At 41.6% G+C, this 17,420-nt stretch overlaps 1 protein-coding gene across 11 annotated transcripts in view; it reads left to right on the forward strand.

Moving 5' to 3' along the window:
* The window catches only part of DOCK1 (dedicator of cytokinesis 1), a gene marked incomplete at both ends in the record, with an annotated part of 271,662 nt that extends 254,558 nt beyond the window's left edge, over positions 1-17,104 (forward strand). For all 11 annotated transcript variants that reach the window (XM_079535574.1, XM_079535578.1, XM_079535579.1 and 8 more), the window contains 3 exons: positions 3,802-3,955; positions 8,398-8,543; positions 17,009-17,104. In XM_079535574.1, the coding sequence (XP_079391700.1) occupies positions 3,802-3,955; positions 8,398-8,543; positions 17,009-17,104 (396 nt within the window). The remainder of the gene's footprint in view (positions 1-3,801; positions 3,956-8,397; positions 8,544-17,008) is intronic.
* Positions 17,105-17,420: the final 316 nt, after the last annotated feature.

Consider the following 17,420-nt stretch of genomic DNA (forward strand, 5'->3'; position numbering starts at 1 on the left):
GGGCTGGTGTGAAATGTGGAGGTTGGTGGCCCTGCCTGTGGCAGGGGGTTGGAGATTCGTGATCCTTGAGGTCCCTTCCAACCCAAGCCATTCTGTGATTGCAGCAGCAGAGCACTTGCTCCCCCCAGATCCCTGAACAGACATGCAGAGGTTGTGGGAGAAGATCTCAAGCCACAACAGAAGAAAGTTTAATTTTGAAACAGCTCAGTTGGATGTGCACAGATCCAAGAGACCAGATGGGGGGCATCCAAGGGTGGTGAAAAAGCCAGCTGATGTCACTGCAAGATCACTGTCATCTCTGAAAAAATCTCAGACCCGTGCCACAGAGCATCCCTCTTGGAAGCCATTTCCAAGCACATGAAAGACAATAAGGTGGCTGGAAGTAACCAGCCTCTGTTCACCAAGGGCACATTCATTTACTTAGGATCATAGAATATCCTGAGTTGGAAGGGTGTTACAAGGCTCACTGAGCAAGACTCCTTGCTTCACACAGACGCTTGTCCTCTTACATCTTGTAACTACTGCCACTCACTGCCAGTTTCAGTGAATGAAGCTTATCCCTCCTACCTCTTAGAATTCATATTCCTGTATGCATCCATACTCATTTTAACTCTTCATTGGCCATGTTGCAAATGTTACAAGGACCTTTGTAATCACTAAACTTCAGCATCATGAAAGGAAAGGAATGCAGTGTTCCTGGACCAGTGTCTGTTGGAGGCAGAGAAGATCTTAAAAACTGGGAAGGGGAGCATGGTAGCCCTTCTAGGCACGCTCCAGTTTGTCATCTGAGGGAGAAAAATGGGCAAAGTCCAATATGAGCTTTCCTCTCCTTCTCTAGTCAAGAGTTTTCAGTGCATGACTGTATGCAGTTTTCCCCTGGTTATAAAGATGAAGGGAAATTAGATGCCATAATTAGTTACTCACAGTTACTCTGAGTTTCTTGCAATCCACAGACCACTAATGTGAACCAGAGTTCATATTACTCTTTAAGTATCTGCAGATGAGAAGGGTTCCAAAATGACCACATCAAATTTTCATGGGTGTCAATGAGGCTCATTTTCTCTAGAGTGGGAGACAGAAGAAACTCTCTTTTGAGATTAAGTTACAGTGATTGGACAATTCCCATTGCTTTCTTCAGGAATTTTTGAAAGGTAATGTTGAGTAGCTTAAAGATAAAATTTGTCTGCTGTTAAAATTGCACTCAGGAGAGAGATGTCCCCTATTAATAATATAGAGGGGAAATCATTACCTTTTATGTGTAAGACCTCAAATTTTCCATTGTTGTACTTCAGTGAGCTGTGCTTTGTGCAAGTTCCCTTGCACTTGGGGAGAATTCCAGCCAGCTGGATTTCTCAGCGCCAGCTCACACAAAACCCTTATTTCTCCTGCAGCAGAGGAGGAGGCTCAGCACTCACCCCATGTGCTGAGTTCAGCAGGGCTCTTCCCACATGTCACCCAACATTGCCATCATCAAGTGATGGGTGATGTAAGATAGCTCGGGGTGATGCTGAAGGATGCATATCCACCTGGAAAACTGCACTCAGTATTGACACAGCTGAAGCAGAATAAATGAGAACCTGTCGTGGATTATGGATGTGGAATTCATCAAAACAATCAGCTGCTCTCTTCAGCATGGAGCTGTCTGATGCCATGAGTATTCCTATCACTATGGTGGACCTTCTTATGTAGGAACTATTTTTTTTGCAGTTAAATGAATCTTCAAGGAAGAGCATAAGAAGATTATACAACTATGCAGAATTGCCTCATTGAGCTCGTACTTAAAAAAGCAGCATTTGGAGCCGTTTTGTCATGTGGCTTAAATACTTTTTTTCAAATTCTCTGTACTCGGAATGAATTTTTTGACTGATCAAAACCCAAACCCTAATTACAGAGATCTTGTAGTACTCTGATCTTATCAGAAGATGAATTAAACGCCTTTGGTATGTGAAGATCATCAGTACTGTCTTTATAGTTTTCTAGAGATTTATATCTTCTTTTAAGTATCACATGAACTTCTTTAACATAAATTCTCTTTGTTAGTTCTTTGATTCTGCGGACTGATAGCAAATATAACACTGAAGTCAGGTATTTAACAGACCACTTGAAAGCTTATGTTTGTAATCGGAATAATGGCCTATACCTTTATTGATTTAGTGACATCTAACATTGCTCACCATTGATCTTGCTTTTGTTAGACTGAAGGAAAAAAAAGAAAAGAAAGAAGTAGCAATGGGTTCATTATGGGTTAGTTGTCTCCAATGAGTTCCTATCCTATAACCGTGAACCTTGGAGAGCCAAGCTGGTCAGTCACATACAAGTTAAAATTTATTTTAGAGAAGTATCATAGAATCACAGAATGGCTTGGGTTGGAAGGATCATGAAGCTCCAACCTCTCACCACAGGCAGGGCCACCAACCTCCACATTTAATACCAGCCCAGGCTGCCCAGGGCCCCATCCAACCTGGCCTTGGACACCTCCAGGGATGGACGGGGCATCACAGCCTCTCTGGGCAGCTGTTGCAGCACCTCACCATAGACATAAAGCAAGTTAACCTGTAAACTTGATTTTGTGTTTTGCTGTATTTTATTTTATCTTTCTTGATTCCTGTATTGCAGGTTTCCTGAGTAGCTAGTACATTTTTCTTAGTTGCTTTTCTATAATTTTATACTTCTGAGAAAGCAATTACCATGCTTATTCATTCTGCTAAAAATACGCTTGAAAAGATCCTGAAGGAAACTTTTGGATTCTTTGGGAGTTGAATTTTAGTATCAGGAAACTTCTGAAAGGTCAATCTGAGGTCTTCATGATAAAAGCTGCATGTTTCTGCTCACTTCTCTCAGAAGGGTTCCAGTGACAGCCTTTTGTGCTAGCCCTTCTAGGGTTTGTTTTCTGAAAACAGAAAGAAGTACTGCAGTGCTCTTCTCCTTCACTGTTGTCATGGGTGGAATGACAAAATCATTCAAAAAGAATGAGTTTCTGCCTGCAGTTTCCATTTTGCCTTAATGCTGCACCATACTTGGTTGGCCATACTTCCCACCTTAACTTCAAGCTTCTGCTTCATTTTCTGTGGTCTCCTGAAAAGTGTTCCTTTCCTCACTGTGATTACTGAAAATACTGAGCCAGTGGATGGGTAGGAAAGAGTAGAGCTCAGGATTAAAAGAAATCACTGTAATAAAAATACGAGGTAAGGCTACAAGTATCGTTTTAGGGCTTCTGATGGGAAAATGTAAATGGTTTGTGAAATGAAATAATAGGGATATTCCAGGGAATTAAATATAACCACAAACCTGCACAGTAAAAAGTCTGCTTCTGGATGGATGATGTTTTCTTCAGGAGAATCTGTGCATGCAAACTATTAGGGAGAGAGGTTTTAATGGAAAGTAGAGCCATGTGAGGAGAAAGAAGAGATTGTGAATGATCATGTGTGTCAGTATGTGGGCTTACTTAACCTGTAACATGTCAAGCAAGTATACTGAGAGTTGGATCTTTACTTCAGAAAGATATACCAGGCTCCAGGAAGTGGCGTGCATTGAGCCTCATTGTGATACCTGGAGAGATGGGAAGAGCATTTGGAGCTCTAAAATACTGCATTAAATCAGAAATATTGCATGTTTCCATTGCTGTGTTACTGTGTAGAAAGCAGAGGCCGAATGCAGCTATCACAGCCTGCTGCTCAGTAACGCTATGTGTTCCTTTCTGCCTAACGCTGATGAGCTCTGGTGTTACTGGCAAGTGCGTGCCTGTATGTGTGCCGTGCTGCAGTGAAACTATTGGGGTTTTCATTTTTTGTCCCTCTGCAGATCAGCCCGCTGAGACCACAGAGACCAAAAAGCCAGGTCCTCAACGTCATGTCAAGCGAAAGGCGTTTCTCCGTCTCCCCTTCGCCTTGCAGCTCCCAAGTGACACCACCTCCCATAACTCCACGGACAAAACTCTCTTTCAGCATACAGTCCAGTAAGTCTTTCACTAAATTTTATTTTCCTGGAGTATTTTCTTGCACAATAACTGCCCTTAGGGAATTGCGTTTCCTGAGCATCACACTGAGCATCGCGCCTGGGGCTGAGTTCTTCCAGTTACTCTTTTTGCCATCACCATGGAACGTAGCAGGCAGGAGCAAGGACAGCTTAGCTCTTACCCTTTTGTTCCTTGCATTTGCTGCCAACAAAAGTTATTTAAGCATTTTATGAAAGAAAAATGATTGCACTGAAAATGTTTCTTTTCACTTTCAAATAATAATTAAAAATCACTTGTGTATTTAGTAATTGTCAGAAATCAGTGTTGAACTCAATTCTATATTGGATTTTTGATATTTTATAGCATTAAAATCAGAAAAATAGCCTTCTGATATAATTGTATCTTTAAGGAGCATTTATTTACTGTTTAGTAACTGGAAGCCAAAAGAAATAAAGGTCTTTTCTAATGTTTGGTTTGGGTTTTGTTTGACATTGACATCTATCACTTAGGTTTTCTGTAAAAGATCATACGTTAGCTTCCACACTCAGGAAACCCTGTGGCAAATCTGAGTGTAATGTAACACATATTTCTTTCATAGTGTTGTTCTCCAAAAACTGAATCTCAGAGTTTTCTTTTGCTGGCCTGTGAAAAATGAATTATCTTTTTGGTATGTGTACCCGAATCCCAGTGCAGCAGGCTAAATGTTAGCGAAGAGGAGAACAGATGAAAAGAAGAAAAAGATTCTTACTCGATGAAGATCATTTTGTCTTACTTGCTTTTCTGACACTTAAATCCTTTTCTCTTAAATAAGAAATGTTTTGGAAAGTTCTTGTTGCCAATTGCAGATGGATGTCCTGTGAGCAGGGAATGTGTTTGTTCCACACACCTATAGCAACAGAACTGCCCTCTAAATGATTTGAAACTGTTGGTTACAAAGATATTGTGAAAGAGGAATAAGCAAATGGAAATCCGTGCAACCTTTGCTTAGCCAAACACCCCAAGCAGCCGTTTGCATAGTTCTCCTTTCTTTCTGTCATTGATAGCTGAAAACTATAAAACTATTGGCAAACTAAAAAGTGAAAATGCAGACAATTAAAGTACATACATTCCTGCAAAAAAAAAAAAAAAAATTCTTGGGATGAGATCATTTCTTTTTATACATAATTTATTAAAGCTAACTTAATCTCTTTCTTTAAAACAGTATCTGAAACTTTTGTGTGCGTTTGAGAATGTTTGCATCTATTTACTTGAGTTTTAGATGCATTACATAAAATAAGTTTAGTTACTGCTAAGTACATGAGACTTGTCCATAGCTGCCTGAGGAGTTACAGAGATGAAATTCTGTGGAATTCCCAGGATAAAAAAGTTACTTAGGTGCACAAATTGGCTAAAAGCAGTTAATGGGTTGCTAAGTAATATTGCTTGCTTGTTAGCAGGCAGTTTAGGAGAATGGAGTGTAAAATTTGGTCATTAGGTTAAGATGAAAAGAAGTCATGCAGCTGATCTCCTGCCAGCTCAAAGAGATTCTCAGTGGCAATTGTCCAGTAAAGAATAAATATTCAGACCGTAGCAGTCCGATGAAACGCCTTGAATGATGAGAGCAAAACAGAAAGGATGGGTAAGAAGTTGTAGAAGGAGAATTAACAGGTTTTGAGCAAAGAGACCTCTTAAAGCTTAACAGTGAAAATTAGTGATGTTTGTGTTCAGTGCTTTTTTTCTGCAGTAGGCTGGGTGACTGCTGGATTTCATTAAACTGTGTGAGAAGTTAGCTCCTCAGGCTATTTTCATAGGATAGTAGAACCATAGAATGGCTTGGGTTGGAAGGGACACCAAGGATCATCAAGTTCCAAGTCCCCTGCCACAGGCAGGGCCACCAGCTCTAGATCTGGCACTAGGCCGGTTTGCCCAGGGCTTCATCCAACCTGGCCTTGAACACCTCCAGAGATGGGACATCCACAGCCTCTCTGGACAGCTGTTCCAGCACCTCACCACTCTCATAGTAAAGAATTTCCCCCTGATATCCAATCTAAACTCTCCTTGAGCTTAAAACCATCTCCCCTTGTCTTATCACTACCTACCCAAGTAAAAAGTGTTATTTCCTCTGCAGCTCATGAAAGCATTGCTCACTTGTCTTTCCATGGGTCTTCCAAATGGAAAAGATCTGGAAGAGTATTTTTGCCCTGTGAAGGAAAGGGTTGATTGAGCACCTAACAAAATTAGTCTTACATCCTCTTGGTAGCACCCATTAGTCTTCATGCATTGCTAGAGATGAAGTTAGCAGACACCATAGCATCGTGTGAGATTTCAAGACGAAGTATTTAGAGCAGTTAAATCTGGCTACTAACAGAATGGAAGGAGTGGATTTCTGATGTATGTCTGTGGGTAGCAGCATGTGGTTATGGTGATGTTCAAATCTCCTCCCAGGGAGACTAGAAACATGACTTGTTTACAGTACATGCCCAAGGAAAGATTCCCTCTGTGAACCAGAATCTGAGGTTCTGGTAAAGTTACAACTCTAAAGAAAATGCCATTTTTGAAACATCTCCCAGTGCTATCCTAAAAGGCACGGGGGGAAAAAAGCACAAAGAAGTATGTGTGTATGTATGTACATACATGTGGGGCTGTAGATGAGACATAGCACAGTCGAGGAGCCTTTTTTTCTGTGAGGTGTATGTCTGTGTATGTCTGTATGTCCTTGAAAGTCTGTGATCTGACACACAGCGTGGCTGGGAAGAGCATGCAAAGTGATTGGGAAAGTTCATTGGCAGCATCAACATGTCGTTAGAAATAGGCTGTGTTGTCATACAGTTCTGTTCTGGTGATGTGAGCTAGTCAAAGTAGAGTCTGGTGGATGTGTATAAAAGGAAGTATTATTAATACTGGAATGGCTGAGGAGTGGAGAAATCAGCTGTGTAGGAAAAGAAGGATGAGAAACAGAAGCAGTGGAAAAAGAGATGAGAAATGTAGGATGCACACCACTGTTCAGCCTGATGTAGGAGAAACCTCTGAAAGTTTGAAGTCCCAGGATGGAAAATATTCTTGTTCCTGATGTAGTGAAAGTCTGAGTGAAAGGAAGGGTGAAAATTACAGTTTTCAGTGACAAATCAATACAGCCTTACTGTTAAATTGTCTTGGTGAGAAGCCGTGTTAGAGAATAATAAAAGGGCACTTCTTACAAGGTATCGATAGAAATCTTGCGATAAAAATATCTGAATACCACCGTCCTCCAGTGGTTTTACAAATCATTCCAGTAAAATAAGAATAATATTTTCTTCATCCCTCAAATGAAAACGCTCGCCCTAATTGACCAAAGAATAAATAAAGTTTCTTATCTCTCTGAGCTCGCAGTGGGTTTTGCCTGCGTTCAAATGGCTGAATTACCCTGGAATACACCGTGGGTGGATTTCTACACAGGAACATATGTATCACTCAGGCTTCAATAAACTTTATCATCCCTCAGGCTGTTCCCCTTTACAGCAGCACGTACCTGCTAGGATTTATCTGCTAAGAAAAGGGAATTTTCTACACAGCAAACAGTACTAATAAATGTTCTGTGCCTTTTCTTGCGTGCGTTTATTTACTCAGCAACTAATGACTGCTCATTTATTATAGTTACCTGGAGTTCGAATTTTTTTGAGAGAGATGTAGTTAATTACAGGCTTTCATTTGTGCATTTTGTTAACAAGAAGCTTTTATTTTACTGTTGGAAAGTAAATAAAGCTTAGCTCAATTATTCTTTCACTGCGCTTACCAAACTTCTGTTGTTAATTCAAATAAAATGTGTAAGTGCAGAGCTTACAGCTGAGAAAGTTATATATGCCAAGTTACGTATATTTTGGTGTGACATCTGAATGGCAATGTGTTGTCATTTTTTGTTAAAAAGAGGGAATTGTTTAAGTATTTTGAGTGTACCCTAAAAATTAGCCCAACCTGACTCCACACTGCATGCATCCCCCTCATAGGGCACTTGGTTCACTTGTTCTTTTTACATTTGAAATCCCTCATTTCACGAACTGAAGATAATTGTAGAGGCAACAAAGAGCAGAGGAAGATGTTGCCTGTGCAGCATTATCACAGAATCACAGAATGGCCAGGGTTGGAAGGGACCTCAAGGATCATGAATCTCCAACCTCCCTGCCACATGCAGGGCCACCAACCTCCACATTTAATACTGGACCAGGATGCCCAAGGCTCCATCCAAGAGTCCATAGAGTTGGAAGAGACCTTGAAAGGCCACCTAGTCCAACTCCCTGCAATGAACAGGGAACACCAGAGCTAAATCAGACTGCCCAGGGCCTGATTCAGCCTTGCCTCGAGAGTCTCCAGGGACAGGGCAACCAAAACATCATTTTCCTTTTATCAGTGCTATAAGAATAGGCGTAGTTGGGATCTTTGGAGTCTGCACAGTTATTGAGAAGTTAACCAAATGGTGATTTTTGCAGATCTGGAGCTGAATGGCATGTCTGGTGCTGACCTGGCCGACATCCCTCCTCCTCTGCCTCTCAAAGGAAGCATGGCCGACTATGGGAATCTCATGGAAAGTCAAGACTTGATCAGTCCGACAACATCCCCCCCTGCTCATCAAAGGGTGAGTCACAGAGACAATGATTTTCTGCCATTCTCTTTGCTTTCTTGCTTTTGTCAGCTCACAAAGTGTAACTCCGTGAATAGACGTCAGCAGAGCCAACGGTTTCTGCAGCTGCAAACAGCTGGAGTAGGAAGGAGCAGTGTTGCTCATTGGGGCTGATCTGAAGCAAGGTTGGGTGCATTCTGCTAGAGAAGATTCAGCAAAATGTCCTTAGATATGTTGGTAAGGGAGCTTAAACTGACAGGATATAGTCTCAGCAGCAAATTAGTTTTTATAGCCTTTCAATCCTGTCTCAGAGATGGAAATAAAATATGTACCTGACGTCTTTCCCTTTTGGAGTTGTGTTTTGTCAGCATTCAATTGCCACTTGTTTCCTAGAGGCAAACATGCACACTCCCTTTGAGGAAAGAGCTCAGAAACGTTCTTCATCATGAATGTGGTTCTCAGCTTTCTGAACAAAATATGCTTTTTCAACGTAGTTTTCCTGCATCCTGGAAGCTCTTAGAAATAATCCAGTCTCTTTTCTGCGTAACAGAAAGTGTCACAGTGCATCACAGTACACAAGTCTGGCTTCTTCCATGTTTAAAACTCTGTGTACTAGCAGGAATTTAGTATTTTCAGGCTAAATGGGGAAAAAACAAGCATAGAAGTGACATCAGGAATGTAAGCAGTGTTATCCCTCTATTTCTGTCTTGCATAATGCCAAGCTCTCCCTCTTGCCCATTTCACTGGCTTCTCTATCAGGGTCCAGCTATTGCTTAACCTGGGTACAGACCTCTAAGTGGAAAATTATGGAATGTACAGGATTTTTGTCTGAGGAATCAATCTTCATGAAGAAACTGAAGAAATTCAGATAAGCTTTCAGATTGGTTAAACTTCCTTTATGAGTTTTGGAGTACACATTTTGAGATATATACATTTTGTGGGATATACTGGTAGGTTTCAGGTCATGGTAGTAGCTCAGGGTTGTAAACTTAAGTTCAGTTCTCAATCGGAACGATGATACAGTGAGATGATAAAATACGCATTGGAAATAAAATCCCAGTGGCTGGGCTCTTTTCCTTTTCTTGCAAGGCTGTTTGGAAGGGTTTTTGTGCAGTGAAGAAACGGCAGATATTTGCAGTACTGTTGGCAGATGCCATTCTGTTGTGCTGCTCACACAGAGTTTTGAAGTCTGGAAAATGAATCTAAAGCACATTTGTCACAAAGGCACAGGTAATAGTGCTAGAATTAATTTTAGAAGAAGTTTCTAGGTCTGTTTTACTCTGCACGTTTATTTCATCAAGCTTATAGGGCAGAAACTGTAAAGAACATGAAGAAAACAAGCAGTGCTGGACTTGAAAGACCAGAGAAGTAAATTCTTATAGCTGCTGTGATTAAATCCCACTGGGCAGTTCTCAATGCCTTGTGTTTCAAATAACTGCGTACTCCATAACATTATGATTCTCTGCCCAGTAAACTGATGATCTTTAAAACTAGGCTCATTTTTATCAGTGAAGAAAAATTAGTAAAAAACAAAACAAACAAAAAAAAAAGTGGTAGATAAGATTATATCAGCAGCATTTGAATTGGATTTCTTTCTTTGCATAAGAAATTATTACGTGGTTTGCCATAGATGCCTTGCAGTCCATTAGGAGAAACAAAAAAAAAAAGCACTTTAGTGAACTGAAATGTGCATTGATAAATGCATCAAAAAATACTTGAAACTTCAGGCAAGAGTGTCACTTAATGCCTGAGATTGTAATCTTGGATTATTTGGGGTCTACTCTTAGCTTAGTCTATTTAAGTCTTTTATCCCAGTAATCATCTAATTATAATTATCAGATTGTCCTCTTATTCATTGTTAACTATGATACCCTTATATACATTTTCTTGCACTGTATGATTTGTTCTGCTAAAAATGTTCTTAATAATACATGGGAACATAAAAAAGAAGCCTGCAACTCCTGCAAGGATTATTATTACATCAAGGGATTCCTCAGGGCACTTCTCATTCTTTACGGGTTCATCCATACCCTTGCATATAAATCAACTGCCTACTTAGTATTCACAGCAAAAAGGGAAACTCAAAGAAAATAGACAGAGCAGCTCTTCCATTTGTAATAGCAGCTGTAACACATACTGAGCATCAGCTGGTGGTTTGACAGGACGACCTCCATCAGCCCAGCAGTAGATGGAGGATGTGGTGAGGAGGGTCGCAATGGTGCGTGCAGAGGGAACCCAAACAGGCTGAGTGGGGCTGACAGTGACAGCACTAAGCACAGTGTGGACAAAGGCTGAGGCTGGAAAACCAGCTGAAACTGTGAGGGCATCAGGCAGTTTGGAAGCAGATGCTTCACCGTTTGTTACCATTTCTTCATTGACGTGAATCTCAGGAGGTTGCTGTCAGCTTTCTGAGAGGTCCCCTCTTTCTTTCCTAAATGCTTCCCTCTTGCTTGATTGCTCAGGGCAGCAGGGGCTGGTGCAGATTGCAGGGCAACTCGAGTCCCACCTGGGAATCCCAATGCTGGTGGGCCAGGAATTGGACCCAGCGCAGTGGGAGGGCAGCTGCTAGCATTCTCCTTCGGAGAAGTTGGAAAGAGTGAAAGTAACAGTCTGACCAAAGCCTTTCCATGATTTAGATTTAGAATTGATCTTAGGAATAAATTCTTGACTATGAGGGTGGTAAGGCACTGGGATGGGCTGTCTATCGAAGCACAGGATTCTCTATCCTCGTCAGAGCTGAAGGTCAGTCTGGATGGAGCTTTGGGTGACTTGCTCTAGTGTGAGACCCATTGCAGGGGTTGAAACTGGGTGATTGTTAAGGTCCCTTCCAACCCAAGCCATTCTCTCATTCTGTGATCACAGAGTCATAGAATGAATCACGGACTCACAGAGTGAGTCCCAACAGCTACATCAGGCTGCCCATCCATCCAGCCTGGCCTTGAGCTCCTGTAGGGATGGGGCACCCACGCTTCTCTAGGCAGCCTGTTCCAGGGCCTCACTGCCTTCTGAGTAAAGAGTTTCTCCCTAACATTTAACTGAAGTCTCTCCTCTTTTAGTTTAAGGCTATTCTCACTTGTTCTGTTGCTGTCAGATTGTGGTGGATAGAAGATGATGCATAGAAATATATCAGACTATACCCAAGGATACCCAAAAGTTATTTTTCCTACAAGATAATCTTATGCGCTCACAAAAGAAGAAAAAGTCAGTTTTGACTTGCCATCTGATGGTTACTTTTGGCTGCTGGAGATGAGGACCATTTCGTGCCCATCCTCCAGTGGGATAGGCTGGAGTGTGATGGGTTAAGCTCTTGCCAAGGCAGGAGTCACTTTGTAATAAGTCTCAAAATCAATGCAGTGCCACTGCTTGTTACAGGATTTTGAGTGAAAAATGTGTTGTTCTGCTGTCTGCCTGGAGGCACAGAGCCTGTGATGTGTCCCTAAGCAGCACCCTTGATTTTGGTTCAGCGGTGCCATCAGCATTACCTGGGATCAAGCTGCAGTTTTACGCTGGCCAATAGGCAGTGCGTTGCTTTACAGCTCTCCCAGGGCCCAGGCCTTCACTAAGATATATTGTTTCAGTCTGGATCCTGAACCTAATTCTGGGAGTATTGCTCATAACTCTTGAGGTCTTTCTGTGTAAGGACTAGAATAAATAAACAATGCTTTTCAAAATCACGTTAGCTGGCGTGGTCTGCAGTACCAACAGACCCCACACACACAGGTGTGGTTTCACAGAGTATGGATTGTGTTCCATGTGCTTTAACACCAGGGGCACAGAGCCCCATGTCCCCAGCAGGGGAAGTCCAGGCAGGGTCCTGCCAAACAAAGCAGCATGAGGAGCCCACATGGCTGCTTCAGTTCCATGTAGCCTGCTGTGAGTGATGTGCACCAAGGAAGGGATGCTCAGCAGGTGCCAGGGCCTCCGTCTGCAGAGGAACTCTTGGATGCTTTCAAGGCCAGGCTGGATGTGGCTCTGGGCAGCCTGGTCTGGTGGTTGGCAACCCTGCACACAGCAGGGGGCTGAAACCAGATGAAAAAGACTGTGGTCTTTTTCAACCCAGGCCATTCTGTGATTCTGTGAGTTGCTTTCTCCATCACAGGTGGGTTACGGCAGTGATTCAAGGTCAAATGAAACAGCAAAAGATGAAATATGACAGCAGAGTGTGAGCAGCCATTTTACGTCGTTACCTGTGGTATTTTCTACAGAAGTTTGCTCTCGGAGTCAAACAGTCAATTAACTTAAACTGTCTATAATTCAGTTTAAATTAGCGGAGTTAATGTTGATTCTCTCTCAGCTAGCACATTATTACTCTTTCTTTTAGAATGGGAGTGTCATTCCTGCAAGAGCTTACACTGTGTTACTTCCCATTGCAGATGTTAAATAAGCACGTTGCTGCTGTCAGGTGGCTCAGCTCCATGCTGTATGCAGCGATGTCAGCTTGAAGGAACTGTTTGGAAATCAGTATTTGAAAGTGTTTGCACAGCCCCCTGTTGCCTGTTTACATCTTGTTTGTGCTTATGGCCTGATTAGGTCTTTTATTCCTTCGAAGTAAAAGTGTCTTCAGTTGCTTTTCGTAGCTCATCAATAGTGATGGCTATTTGATTTCAAAGCAAAAGTGTTAGGCAGGAGGCAACTTCTCTCACAGCACTTCAAGGACTGTCCGTGGGACTCAAATCTTCTTTATTGGTTTTATAACAATATTTTCTGATTGAAAAGAAAAAAAAAGACACATTCGTATCTTTTACGTTGCTTTTTCACAGTACAATATATATATACATATTTTCATCTTCCTTAATTGACTCTTACGGCATTCAGGACATGTAGTGTAATGCTCTCAGTTTCTGTCGGAGAATGGAGACAAATGTTTTTAAGCCCAATCTTTCCCTGTAACTGGAAGAAAAAGCAAGCAAATGGGAGCGATTCAGCATTGGGAACAGCTTGTTTCTGTGTTGCAGATGTGCCTTTTACATAAGGTTTCTGTTTCCCCTGTGGTACACGTGAGCTAAGGAGTCTGACCGAAATAGGTTTGAACGTGAGCTAGCAGTCTCTGTCAGAAAGTAAAGGCATGTTTTAGGAAGGGGAGGGTTCACAATTAGCAACTGAAGTATGAATGTGAACTCTGCACAGCAGTTCTTAATTAAATGTGAAATCAAGGGAAACTTCATTTTGTATCTCAAGGTTTCTAGGTGGGAACGTGGCACAATGAACTTCACGAGGCAAATAATGGCTTTCTGAGTTCTACATTCATGGTAGAGGGAAAATGTGCTGATATTTATGGCTGCAGTGGGTAAAAGAAAGCATCTATTGGCACTTGGAGTGTACCAATTCCACCCTGGCAAGTTTTGTCGTGCTAATTTCTCAAAACGTTGCCCTGATGAGCATTAAATGTCCTACTTAATATATTCCTTGGTAGCTTATAATATAAATGAACATGTGCTAAATTTATCCTACTTTCTAATGGAAATTGTAAATTCAATTATAATAATTATCTACCTATCTCTGTTATTTCTTTCTGCCTAATTTGCTTGCAGAATCTGAGCTTTTGTAGACTTTGTGCTTGTTATTTATAGCATATATATTTAGCTTACTCTCATTGTATTTGCTTTGTATATATTCTTCAGAAGCAAGTTTTCAGGGATAATTTGATTGTTCTGTGATCAATAAGAAGAACTCATTTGTTTGCGAAATGCCTGTGATCTAATTGAATTGAGAATTATTGCCAATATACTCTTAGTTAAATTCAAAATGGATTTTCACAAATGATGCTATCAGCAAAGTTAGTTCTTTCTGGTGATAAATAAGGAAGTGAAAAAGAGGGCTGAGGATATTTTTATGTTTTGTAATATATTTTAGAGGGGCATCTGGTTTATTTGGTTCTGAAATTACTGTCTTCTCTGCAGGGAGCTCTTGCATGTTGCATGCTGATGTTTCGCAGACCATCAGTATTGTCATGCAGCTTGCCCACAATCAGTGCCTGGATACGCGGTTCCAGCAGAGCACTTCTTTAAGGCCTTTGAGATGCACAGATCTCGATTACATGTGTGAGGTTAAATAGCATAAGCAGTCAGACTCGAAAAGGGTGTCTCAGCTGGAATTCAGAAGTTAACTTAACATACCAGAGCAAGAAGAATATTTGGCCAGGTAGAGGAAATATTTCGTGGTCTCACCATGAAACCAGCAGCAGAATTATGCCTTCAAAGAAAAAAAAAAAAAAAAGTTCAGTATTTCTTTTACTGAAATAATTGAAATAATACTCTTATTTGGTTTGATCTTCACGTTAGTCTGTTCACTTGCTTTTCTATCTCAGAGAGCTCTGTGCCCACTCCTCACTGCAAGGCAGAAGTAAACTGTGTATGTCTTTGAGTCTGCTCGTCAAAACCCTCACTCAGCAGGGCTTTCCTGCCCTGCACAGCGCCCTTTGGAGGCTCAACTCTGCTTTTAATAATCTGGTTGTTTCTTCAAAAGAGAGAGTGCAAACTTCAACTGGGCTGTGAATACAAAAGTCTTCGTGGCCAAATAGATTCCTGTCTTTGTTGAGTGAGGAAGTTTCCCTTGATCGGCAGGGAGGCAAAGCCCAAAGCAAGCAGTCTCTTTGGATGTTTTTATCCTTTGGGACAGCAAATGCAACGTTCCACGTAGCAGGTGACATGCAGAGAGCTCCTTGCTCTTGGTCATGATCCTGTAGCAGATGGAAACGGATTGCTCTCCATGCTGATAAGCAAGCATTTTCTATCCAGGGATGAAGGTGAGAGTGTGCACCTTGTTGCGTTGGCTGTGCCACCGCTGTAGAGGTCCCAGAAATGGAGAAAAAGACGGTCTGCACACTGTTGTGTTGTGTGCCTGCACCCTGGTGTGCTCCATGCTGCTCTTTTGGGTGGTGGCGATGTGGAAGGAAAGAGTTTGGGCACAATTGCCCTGCAGCAGTTTGTGATCCCTGTTTGCCTGCGAGAAAATACTGGAAAACATTTCCTTTCAATTAGGATAGAAAAAAATATTCCAACAAAAGTGCAGTCGTCTTGGCTGCCAGTATGCAAACTTCTCTTTCTATTTAACCTGTGCCTATCTGGCAGTGGCTCTAGATTTGTAACTTCATGCTTCTTATAAGATGACTTCAAAGAGGGCGTTCTTTTACCTTGAAGATACTCCTTTCCATCCACTCTTGCACTTTTGTGACGACTCACAGTCAGTGCATGGCAGGGGCATTGTGAGACTCTCTGTATTTATTCTGCCTCACTACAGAGAAAAGAGAGATGTCCTGGTATCACCCAGAACCAGTCTGCTTTTGGGATAGCAGCTGTGGGTATCTTCTGAAGGAATTGAGTCAACTCTTTATAAGGGTAGATAATGGCAGGGCAAGGGGAAAAGGTTTTAAGTTGAAGGAGGGAAGATTTAGGTTGGATATCAGGAGGAAGTTCTTTCCTATGAGAGTGGTGAGGTGCTGGAACAGCTGCCCAGAGAGGCTGTGGATGCCCCGTCCATCCCTGGAGGTGTTCAAGGCCAGGTTGGATGGGGCCCTGGGTCTAATATTAGATATGGAGGTTGATGACCCTGCCTGCAGCAGGGGTTGGAGCTTGATGATCCTTGAGGTCCCTTCCAACCCCAGCCATTCTATGATCCTATGAACAAGTCTGTTTCTTATGCACTTTGATATGTTTTATCCGTTGCTGGTATTCCAGTTTCTTACAGTGAGTTGGATATCGCCAACTATTTTGCCCATTAAATGAAGTTGAAATAGGTGTATGAAAGTCTGTGAGCAAATTGCAGTGTTCTCAAGCTGCTTCTGAAACAGATTTTTTTCTTGTCATGTATATAAGAGAACTTTATGAAAACAGTCTCAGTTTCCATAAAGATTTCTTTTATTATTTGGTTAGCCAGTGAGTCGTACTGAGGGTGTTCTTGTTCTGTTGTATAATGTATGAAGTGATTTTAAATACTGAACAGTCTGGTTTTCTATTTTGAACATTTAAAATATGATGCTATAATAGCAAACTGCAAATTCCTTATCAGTCTAAGTGAGATGTTTTTAAGAATGATTTGGGTTCTAAGTGTGCAAAATACAAAAATAATGGAGAAATCATTAAGCTGTTTGTTCGCCATAACTTTCAAGCTCTGTGGTGCGGAGGGGTCGAGGACAATCAACACAGACCAAGAAATCAATATTCTATCATGATATTAAGTGGGGATTTATAAACTTGTGCAATGCTTTCAAGAGATTTTTCCTGAAATACTGAGCTAATTAATCATGAACCTTTGAGAGATTTTTCATTGTCAAAAGTAAAAGGTAGATTTTAAGCTAATGGCCAAACACATTCAGTATTCATAGCAGCCAAGTTCTGAGAAGTTTTCACAAATCACAGGGTTATGGATGTTATGTATGTTAATATATGAACAGTTGTACAGCTCAGTTTTATACGAACCAAGGCATGTCTCCGAAATGCACTGGTTGATAACATGGTCTGTTCAAAATCGGTTTCTTCCAGCACCTGCCTCCTCCGCTGCCCAGCAAGACCCCCCCACCTCCACCTCCAAAGACAACTCGGAAGCAAACATCTGTTGACTCGGGGATTGTCCAGTGAAGAAAGAAGCCTTCTTTTCCAAAGATAAAGCTGTAACAATTCACTTCCCTAAGTATTTTAAAGTATATAATGTTTACCTCGTTCAGGCACGCAGTATCTAACGTTTAGTGCAATGACTCTAACTCGGTAAGAATCTGCTTCTGGCAGTGTTTTGGAAGCACCACTACATTAACCCCCTTTCTGGGGATATTTCCTCCCATAACTTGAAAGGAATCTGCATTTCTACTTGAGCCCGGGAGGCATTCACCAACTGACAGCACCCTCTTCCTCAACCTCCCTCGTTCTTATTCCGCATAACTTCAGGCACGCAGGTAGC

The sequence above is a fragment of the Tetrao urogallus genome (assembly GCF_951394365.1).
Source record: "Tetrao urogallus genome assembly, chromosome: 5".
Lineage (NCBI taxonomy): Eukaryota > Metazoa > Chordata > Aves > Galliformes > Phasianidae > Tetrao > Tetrao urogallus.